General features: G+C 49.9%; 1 protein-coding gene across 1 annotated transcript; it reads right to left on the bottom strand.

Moving 5' to 3' along the window:
- Positions 1-5,160: 5,160 nt before the first annotated feature.
- On the bottom strand, positions 5,161-6,474 carry LOC103256563 (F-box only protein 15-like). Its single transcript, XM_008054403.2, is given in 3 exon segments — positions 5,161-5,333; positions 5,336-6,219; positions 6,221-6,474. Coding segments are annotated over 3 exon segments (1,296 nt in total). The 5' UTR covers positions 6,460-6,474.
- Positions 6,475-9,976: the final 3,502 nt, after the last annotated feature.

Genomic DNA, 9,976 nt, shown 5'->3' with positions numbered 1-9,976 from the left:
ATGGCTATGCAGCTTCATGGGAGAGACAAAGATAAAATTTGATTTTCTCCTACATCTGTCTTCTATGTGACCCACAGTTGACTGTGTTGCACTCCCACACTGAGGGTAGATATTCCCTACCCAGTTCACTGACTAACAGCACAATCTCCTCTGCAAATACCAGCACAGACATATGCAGGAATAATGCTTAGTAGCTCTGTGGGTTTCCCTTAATACAATCAAGTAGACACCTAAAATTTCATTACAGGGTATTCATGGAATTGAATACATTAAGAAAGTGAAAAATATCCAAGAAGCTGGTTTTGCAAACCATCAGTGAAGGTATTTTATAATAATCAAATCTGTTTACTTCATTTCTAACTTCTACAGTCATAAGCAGACCTTGAACTATACTACTATAAGAAAAAGATCAGCAGTAGTGGTAAACTGTCAGGAGAGAGACGTGGGGTTGGCAGTTGAGGGAAACTTCTAGGGAATGGAGAGGTATAGCTCATCAAAAAGGGTGCCTGCATAATCAGTGTTTGCACACCTAACCATGAATTATACCCCCATTTTTATAATAAAAAAGAAGCAAAAAATGCAAAACTGCACAAAGTGCAGTCCCCAACTCACAGTCCAGCTTCAGAATTAAACAAAATGAATGGATCTACATAAGGAAGAATAAGAGATAGAGCAAACAGAAGTAAAAGCTTCCTCCCCATCCCTGAACAACAGAATTAAAGAAGGTATAAATGGGGGGAGAAAAATACACCCAAATTTAAAAAAAACAAAACACAAACAGCTGGACTCAGTGGTTCAGCCTGTAATCCTGCACCTTCAGAGGCTGAGGTGAGAGAATTGCCAGAGTACATGGGTTCGAGACCCACCTAGGCATCTTGGTGAGACCTCATCTCTACAATAAATAAAAAAATAGTTGAGTGTGGTAGCATGCACCTGTAATTCCAGCTACTTGGAAAGCTGAGGTGGAAGGATCACTGGAGCCCAGCAGGTCGGGGCTGCAGTGGCCAGGAGAGGCCACTGCACTCCAGTCTGGGTGACAGAGTGGGACTCCAACACACACACATACACACACACACACACACAAAGAAAAGTCTTATTTCTCTGGCGGGTTTCTATGGAATCAGTGAGAATTTTTATTCACTCGGGAGCTGATGGCCCTGAGACCTCGCTGGAGAGCTGGCCTCCCGGGCTGTGGTTTGCTCATTAGTAAGATGGAGCCAGGCAGCGCTAGGCAGGCATGTTCTGCACCCCCTGATGCTGGGCACCTCACCCCCAGGAGAGGCCCTTCCGCACTGGCCTAGCAGAAGGTCTGGCTTCAGCAAGCACTGTCCACCCAGGACGAGCTGGCAAGGAAGACTCTGACTCGTGGGTGGGCGGCCTCTGAGACTAACAAGAACTGCTCACACTTGAGACAGTGCTCTGTAAAAACATCGCCTAGGCCCCACTTTGCTTACCAAATTTGAAGCAGAGCAAATATGCCCAAATAGAGACCTGGCACAGACAGGAAACTCAGCCCAGACGCTGGGGAGGCTGGCAGCGCTTCGAGACGTCTGGCGGCATCTGGGAGGCCAGCAGCCACTCGGGAGCCTGGCAGCACGTGGGTCTCCAGCCCTGGCTGGTCGCTGGCTCCCTGTTGTGCCCAACACGCTCATGAAGACTGGCAGCTGCCCTGCTGGAGAGCGTGAGCTGGCATGGGGTCTGACTTGGTGACCGCACAGTGCATAAAGTGATGGGGCTGTGCCCTGTCCCAGCGGGTGCCCTGTGAACAGCACCCGCCGTGGCCGTCGTCATCAGCAGGTGACAGTTCTTGGGGACTCTGTGGAACTCGTGGCTTGCACGGCTCCGCGCCCCATGCACCGCAGCAGGGCAGGATGATGGCGGAGAGGCTTGAGGTGGAAGCCCGCTGCCAATCTGGGGTGTGGCCTCGATGCTCAGGCAGGCGCCCACGAGCTTTGAGTCCCGCGTCCTACCTGCTGGGTGATGGTGCGAGGCTGTGCCTCGTGGAGGGTGGGTGAAATGCCGCAGGACTGAGAATGCCAGCCCGAGGCCCACGCTGAGGAAGCCACCCGCGATGAATGGCTTCTTCCACCGCCAAGGTCACCGTCAGCCTCGTGCTCTGAACGCTCAACATCGGTGTGCTTGCTGACGTCAGTGCAGGGAGCCACTGGCCTTCCCTCTCAGCAAGGGACCCTGGGAGGCCCTGGCGGGCAGCCCAGAACAGGCATCTCCGCCCAGCATCAGCCAAGGACCTGCAGGCGAGGCACGACAGGTGCCCACTCTGCCCAGAACCCTCGCCCCAGACACGCAGGGTCTCGCCGGTCAGCCCGGGGACTCTGCAGTCCTTCCACGGGGGTATCACTCGCCACCCCACCACCGAAGTGCCAGCACTCGCTTGTGACCAGCTGGCGAGATGACCGATTCTTGTTCATTTTGATTCTGTTACTCATGAACGATGTAACTTTCACCTACCCACCAAGTGTGTCTTAATGACTTTCTCTTTGAAGATGGTTGGACCAGCAGCCAGGGTGTCCTCTGCAGCTTCTACTTGTGTGGACCTGCCTGGGCGCGGCAGGAAGTGGGCGGCTAGGTGTCCTCAGGGCTGGAGGGAGCCGGGCAGCACGTGCTGGACCCTTGGGGCTGGGGAAGTGGGGTGCACGTGTGGATGGGACTGCAGCCCCCTGGTGTCGTTTCTGAGACGAGGCCCAGGAGGGCCGCATGGGACATGACGGCTCTCACGGTCACCCTTAGCCCACCCCCGCACCTCCCACTGCCAAGGGCTGGGCTTCTACATAGAAAAGCAACAAATGAAAAGACCCAGGGTGAACTGGCCACCGTCTGTGAGGGTTGGAGCCCCTCCCAAGGCAGGCCACACACTCCTGCATGAGCTTGAGGGCTTGGGGAAAGGCAGGACTTGGCTCACGCTGCCGGCAGCCCAGAGCCCTGGGAGAGGGGCCCGAAGGTGAACCGTCCCCATGGGCAGGAGGCCAAGTGCTGTGACTGGTCCCTGGTAACCAGGGGAGAGGGGTCTTACAGCCCATACCCGGGGACGGTGTCACCAGGCTTCCAATGCCGCTTCAACTGGGAGCGACAGGGGCCCCGAATCCTTGGCCCATGGGTGGTGGCTGCTGGGGAGGACGGCTCAGCCCTGCTGTCCTGTCGCCCTTGTTATGTTTATACACATTTCGCTATTTACATTTTAATCTCTTATCACATGGCTAGGACTGCGTATAAAGTAGACACTTTAATGGAAGAATCACTATTTTCCAAGCAACTCCAGCCCATGTGAGCGGCCGGGGTGCGGGTAACTACACAGGCTCCTCCCCTTGGGGCCCCTCCATCTCCTCCTCGACCTCCACCGACTCCCCTGGCACCGTCCTCTCCATCGGGGCTTCCCTGCTGTCCCTGGGTGGGAAGGACAGGCTGAGGCTTGTCCCCCTGAAGGGAGCGGCTCGGCCTACCCAACCTCCTCGTCCACGTCCAGTCGCTTACCCAGCTTCCCTGCTGAAGATCTCATCCTCCTCGTCGGAATCCTCCTCCTCTTTGTGTATATTCTGTGCCATGATCTTGTGGGAGGTTTTCAGAGGTTGTACATGTCCCTGAGCCAGAGCAGCCGCTTCCGCCAGAAGAAATCCTCCCGGAAGCCAGCATCTCTGCTGAAGATCTCATCCTCCTCGTCGGACTCCTCCTCATCATTGGGCAGCTTCTGAGCCATGTTCTTTGTGCGGGTGACACTAAAAGGCTTTCTGTGGGTGACATTAAGACGTCCGTCAGCCAGAGTGGCCGCCTCAGCCAGAAGAAATCCTCCTGGAAGCCAGTATCCCTGCTGAAGATCTCCTGCTTTTCATCAGACTCCTCCTCGTCATTGGGCAGCTTCTGAACCATGTTCTTTGTGCGGGATGCATGTCCCTCAGCCAGAGTGGCTGCCTCGGGCAGAAGAAATCCTCCTCTAAGCCAGCATCCTGCTGAAGAGCTCCTCCTCCTCGTCAGACGCCTCCTCTTAACTGGGCAGCTTCTGAGCCAGGTTCTCTGGGTGGGATCCATGTCCAGGCCAGAAGCCTCCTCAGAGCTCTGGGAAGGCCACATGGTATTGGGGTGAGGGGCGAATCTCTTCACAGCAGAGAGCAGGCAGAACAGCTGAGTCCTTCCTCGACAGTGGCAGGAAAGCCCCCCTCCTCCAGCTGGGGCCTGCTCTCTCCATTCCTGTTACCCAGGCCTCGTGGGTTTTTGTGGTTGTTGTTGTTGTTTTGCATTTCGTAGGTTTACTTTCTTGCTGTTTTCCAGTTCTTCATTCTGCACGTGCCCATATTTACTGTCACACGAACCTCAAGTGAGAAACTGGCCAAATACGGTAACAGGAAAAGGATGAACAACAGGGAGGGAGGCAAGCTTGATCACGCCAGTCCAAGCAGGAGAATCGCAGTATGACATCAGAAATCGCCTGAGAACAACTTTGAAGTGGGAGATAGAATGTGATAAAAACATAATCCGCACAGTGTAGGGCCAGTTAGGACCCAAATTCCCAAGTATTCCGTAACTCGCAACTCTCTAGCCCCACTGAGGTGGAGTTGGGTGTCTTAACTGGGTTGGTGTCACACTGTGCATCCGTCTTTAAGTGACCATTTCCTTATGATGATTCAGACACGTCTCTCCTCGTGAATTAGGCCGCTCGTCTGTTTTACTTTATCAAATGCAAATGTGGCTGCTGAGTGTCATGAACGTAGCACGAATTCCAACGAATACCGTGAAGGTTACATCCAAGTGATTGTCTCGTTTGGGCTCCTTACCAATTAAGGAAAAAAAAAACCCTCTACACAGCATGCGTGTGTCCCCCCTACCCCACACAAGCGATCACCCAAGCACATGTTTAAATAGATATTCTTAATTTTTTAGCAAAAGGCAGAAGAGAAGCAAAAATACTTTTCTTTTTATATGAACTTTCTTTGGACTGTACTATTTCTATTTTTCTAACCCTTAACATCATCTTTCAAACTTTAACTTTAAACGACCCATAAATCCCAGCTTCTAAGGTGAAATAAGCAGGCCCCACACAGACGACTGAAGACAGGCCTTATTTTAACTTCCAACGCCAAGAACAAAAATAGCCTGTAAAAAGAATACGGCTTCACAGCAACAATCATTTTTGCCATCTTCTGCTAATACTCAGTAGTTTGTCCCAAACCAGTGGCTGACGTTTGCTACACTAAGGTAAAGGAGCAGGTTGACGACGAAGTATTCCTCGGTCTCTCTGACCCACACCATCTCCACGTGCGCTCTGCCTTCTTCCTCCATGGAGTCCGCACAGTATGTCTCTCCCAAGAAATGAGGACCATCGAGGGCGCGGGAGACAGTCTCATGCAAACCGGGGAACTGAAACGCCAAAAAGGTTCCCCGCGCATATTCGAGAGGGTGAGGTCCATCATGGAACAACTCTTTATAGAGCCATCAATAACATCAGTTCTCCAAAAGAGGCCAGTTTTGCCAACAAGAGGGAGGTGGCCGCTGTTGTTTTTAGAACTTATAGCAGTGAGTTTCGCATATCCATTTTCAACGTCTCCTTTTGTGGTGAAGAGATTGCGAAATGCCGCACATAGATAGAAAATCCCACTGCTGTGCAGATCCACGTGGAGTTGGGAACCATACAGTCCATACTCAGGGCTGTTATTCAAAAGGGGGCTGTGAGGAGGCAGTTTGTAGGGAATAGTGGCCCAGCCTAATGTGCTCCTCTCCAGGAGGTGACAGAAATGAAGATTTGCCGTAACAAAACCCAGTTCTTCCTCCTCCTTCCACAGCCCCAACAGGAGGCCAGGCTGTAGGCAGCAGATCCGAATGAATCTGTCGCAGCCAATCATGGCAGAGTCAGTCAAAAGACTCAGATTGTACTTGGCAATTAAAGAACGCCATCGGGGTCTATTTTGGGTGGGGTTCTTATACCAGTCCCTAAAAACTGGTGTCACACCATACAAATAGAAGGTTGACAATGATGCAAGACATGGCCAATTTTTGCCATACCACCCAACAGTAACTGATGTGTCGTTTATGGAAAGGTCAACATGCTCCATGATATATTCTTTTCCACTTTTTTCTTTCAATATAATTGCCCAGCTTAAACCAGATATTCTGAGGGCCTCTTTGGTCTTGGCCGGAAGGCCTGTGTAAGGGTTGACATGTTGGAGAACATGAGCTACTGAGGCTTTTACAGATGCTATTTGTTTTCTGATATTTTTTCCAATACCCAGCTTCCTTATCCTCAACTGACAGTACGCTCATTGACACAGCTGTCTCTTCCACTGAATGAACATCCCAATTAAATCTTTTAGGTGAAAAAGCAATCGAGTAGATTCTGATCCAAATAAAATTGTCATTGGTCAGATGGTAAAAGCGCCTGTTTATACATCCAGTAAGCAGCAGGCTCACGTCATCCAGGTAGGAAAATATCTTCAGCAAGAATTCAGGAGGCATTCTGTCCAGGAACACAGCGCAGCCAGCAGAGGCCTTCTTACCATGCCGTTTGCCTCTGGCACACTGCCTCAGAGAAGCATAGCCTGCAGCCAATTTGACCCCTGACTGCTTTTCAGGAGCCGTGCTGTGGGAGGGACCCATCGGTCGCCTATGGGCAGGGACTCCAGTTTTGCACCTGTCTTCGCATGTGCAGCGCATCCCCTCGGCCCAAAGCCCCAGAAACTTCCGAGTCCTGGCTTTTCCCACTCTCCCACGTTCTGACGCCGCTGCTTTATGTCTAGCACACCCATGCCTACTTGTGGCTACCTCGTTCTCTCCACTTGCTGGCTGCTTATTGTCTGGTTTCTTTAACAAACTGAAACACAAAAACTAAATTATGTGCCCATAAGTAACAGCAAAAGGGTGATGAAAACACTCCTCAGTTTGTAACTGCTCGTTTGACTTTGGCAAGCTCTACTTGAAGCACGAAGGGAGTCGTTGGCTTAACTGCCTCTCTGGGACCTGTCCCTCGTGGGCTTTAACTGGGAGGGAGCTTGGAGAGCAGGTGGTCTCCTCCTTTATAACAAGGAAACGGAGAAAGAGAAAGGGAGCCGGCACCATCAAACTCTTCCCCGACTCCCGTTTCCCTGCAGGGCTGGTGATAGCAGGCACGTCCTTGCTAACCAGATTCAACACAGCTTTGGGGATCCAGTTTTGTTGGAGCCTGCCCAAGGACCAGGGTGAGGAAGCATCCTTCCTGCCTCTGGCAGTGACTGCACTGCCGAATGAGGGAAGGCCAGAGGTGCGTTCCAAGTTCTCCTCTGGTTCTCAAATCCCACGTAAAAGTTGCTGGGTTAACGTTTATCCTGAGGTGCCTTGTTTTTTAGTCTTCTGTCGGTGAGCGTAAATCTGTTTTGGAAGAAATTTCAAGTGGCTTTCCTTGCCCTTCCCCAGAGTTCCGAGAAGGCTTCTGGCCTGGCCTGATGGCCTCCACAGCAGGAACAGGCACCACCAAACTCTTCCCCGACTCCCGTTTCCCTGTGGGGCTGGTGATAGCAGGCACGTCCTTGCTAGCCAGATCCAACACAGCTTTGGGGATCCCGCTTTGTTGGAGCCTGGCCAAGGACCAGGGTGAGGAAGCATCCTTCCTGCCTCTGGCAGTGACCACACTGAAGAATGAGGGAAGGCCAGAGGAGCGTTCCAAGTTCTCCTCCGGTTCTCAAATCCCACTTAAAAGCTGCCAGTTAACATTTACTCTGAGGTTCCTTGCTTGTTAGTCTTCACAGCTCTTTTATGAGCATATCTCTGTTTTGGAAGAAAAGGTGATTATCTACCACAATGACCACTGTCTCTAGATCTTTATTAGTTTTAAATCTTATCTACCCAATGCAGGACTTCTTTGGAGATAGGAATTCTATCCCATTTGACTCTTCTACACTATAGTGGTCCTTTTGCTTTTGGGGGGCACTGGCTCCAGGACCCCCATACCTCAGACCAAAATCTGCAGCTGCTCAAGTTCCTGATATACAGTGGTGTAGCCTCTGCATATAATCTAAGCACATCCTTCTGCATGCTTTAAATCATCTCGAGGTTACTTAAAGTACTCGAGGAGTAATCTCCCAGATGATGTAAATGCTATGTAAAGAGTTGCTATTGTTTTTTTTTTATAATCTTGAATTGAAGTCTCACTCTGTCTCCTAGGCTGCAATGCAGTGGTACAATCACAGCTACTGCAGCCTTGCCCTCCTGGGCTCAGGCGATCCTTCTGCCTCAGCCTTCTAAGGAGTGGGAACTGCAAGTGTGTATGCCACCACGCCCAGCTCATGTTTTTTAAAAAATTTATTGTAGAGGTGAGATCTTTCCAAGTTGCCCATGCTGGTCTCGAACCCCTGGGCTCAGGAAATCCTCTCACCTCTGTCTGCCTCCCAAAGTTCTGGGATTACAGGCATGAGCCAGTGTGCCTGGTCTGTCTTTTTTATTATTTTGCCTTTCTGAATATTTTCGATATGCCATTGGTTGAAACTGCAGAAGTGGAGCCCACGGATGTAGAGGGCCAATGGCACCTGGCTTGGAGTCTTGCATGCAGCTGGCACCGAATCTACTTTTTATTGACTGTTGGAGGTAACATTCAGCAGATAACACCTACAAAAAACTGTTAAAAGTAGGAGAAAAAGGAAATGGCCCCAACTTGATTAAAGGACCCACTAAAAATCTAAGCAGCAGTCTTGTTTTAACGTCAAGAACGAGAGCAGGGCGCCTGTCATCACTGCGCCTACTCGTTGTCATTGAGGTGGTCCTAGTCAGCGCTGTAAGGAAAAGAAATGAGTTGCAAACATTGGAAAGGAAGAGACACAACTTCATTAGGTGCAGATGAGGGGCAGACAACCTAAGAAGTCCGGGAGAATCCACTAAAAGTCCTAAGAGAATCCAGGAAGGTGGCTATGCAGAAAATCAAGAGCTCAGAACTCAGCGGCTTCCCCAGGCACCACCAATGCTAATTAGAGACTGGAAGAAGGAGCTCATTGACAATAGCAATGGAAATGGACAAAGGACATAGGAACAAAGACACAAAGACCTTATGCTAACAAGAGGTGTGTAAGATCTGTGCAATGGAAACACTAAAACTCTCTGGAAGGACAGCGAGAAGACATGGACACGTGGCATGAAACAACATGTTCCCAGAGTGTTGTAAAGATGTCAGCTCTCAAATTAATATCCAAATTTAATGTGACCTTTACAAATTCCAACGTAGTTTTTTTGCGAAAACTGACTGGCTGACATTTGATAGGGAAAATATGCAAGAATAGCTGTCTGTGAAATATATTTTTAAAAAAACCAAAGAGAAGGAGCTTGCCCTACCAAATATATAACTCAAAATATGTTAGAGGGCAACTGGAATTAAGTACTGTGACTGGTACCAGTACAGGAAAAGACACCTGCATCAATGGGAGAAAACAGAGGCTAGTTAAAGATGGCATTTTAGGCTGGGTGTGGTGGCTCACATGTGTAATCACAGTGCTTTGGAAGGCCAAGGTGGGAGGATCACTTGAGGCCAGAAGTTTGAGAGCAGCCTGGGCAACATAATGAGACCCTCGTCTCTAAAAAATTTAAAAATTGGCCAGGCATGGGGGTGCACGCCTGTAGTCCTAGCTGCTCAGGAAGCTGAGACAGGAGGATCACTTCAGCCCAGGAGTGATTTGAGGCTGCAGTGAGCTATGATCATACCACTGCACTCCAGCCTGGGCCAAGAGTGAGGCCCTGACTCATTAAAAAAAAGAGAGAAAGAGAGAGATAGCATTTCAGATCAGTGAAGAAAGAATGAATCATTCAATAAAAGTTGTTTTGAAACAATTGGATATTCATGTAGGGGGACAGTTGGATTCCCTACCTCAATCATACTAAAAAACAAAAAAACCCAGATGGATTAAAAAATATAAACAGCAACACATTGTGAAAGCACTAGAAGAAGATATGAGAGACTATCTCTATTCTGTGAGGTGACAAAGGCCACCACACCCATAAACCACGAGGTGAAGGC

This window comes from Carlito syrichta, unplaced genomic scaffold (assembly GCF_000164805.1).
Source record: "Carlito syrichta isolate Samal-C Ts95f unplaced genomic scaffold, Tarsius_syrichta-2.0.1 Scaffold290117, whole genome shotgun sequence".
In the NCBI taxonomy this organism is placed as follows: Eukaryota; Metazoa; Chordata; class Mammalia; order Primates; family Tarsiidae; genus Carlito; species Carlito syrichta.
The sequence above is the reverse complement of the archived record's forward strand: the minus strand, read 5'-3'. Positions and strand labels throughout refer to the sequence as shown.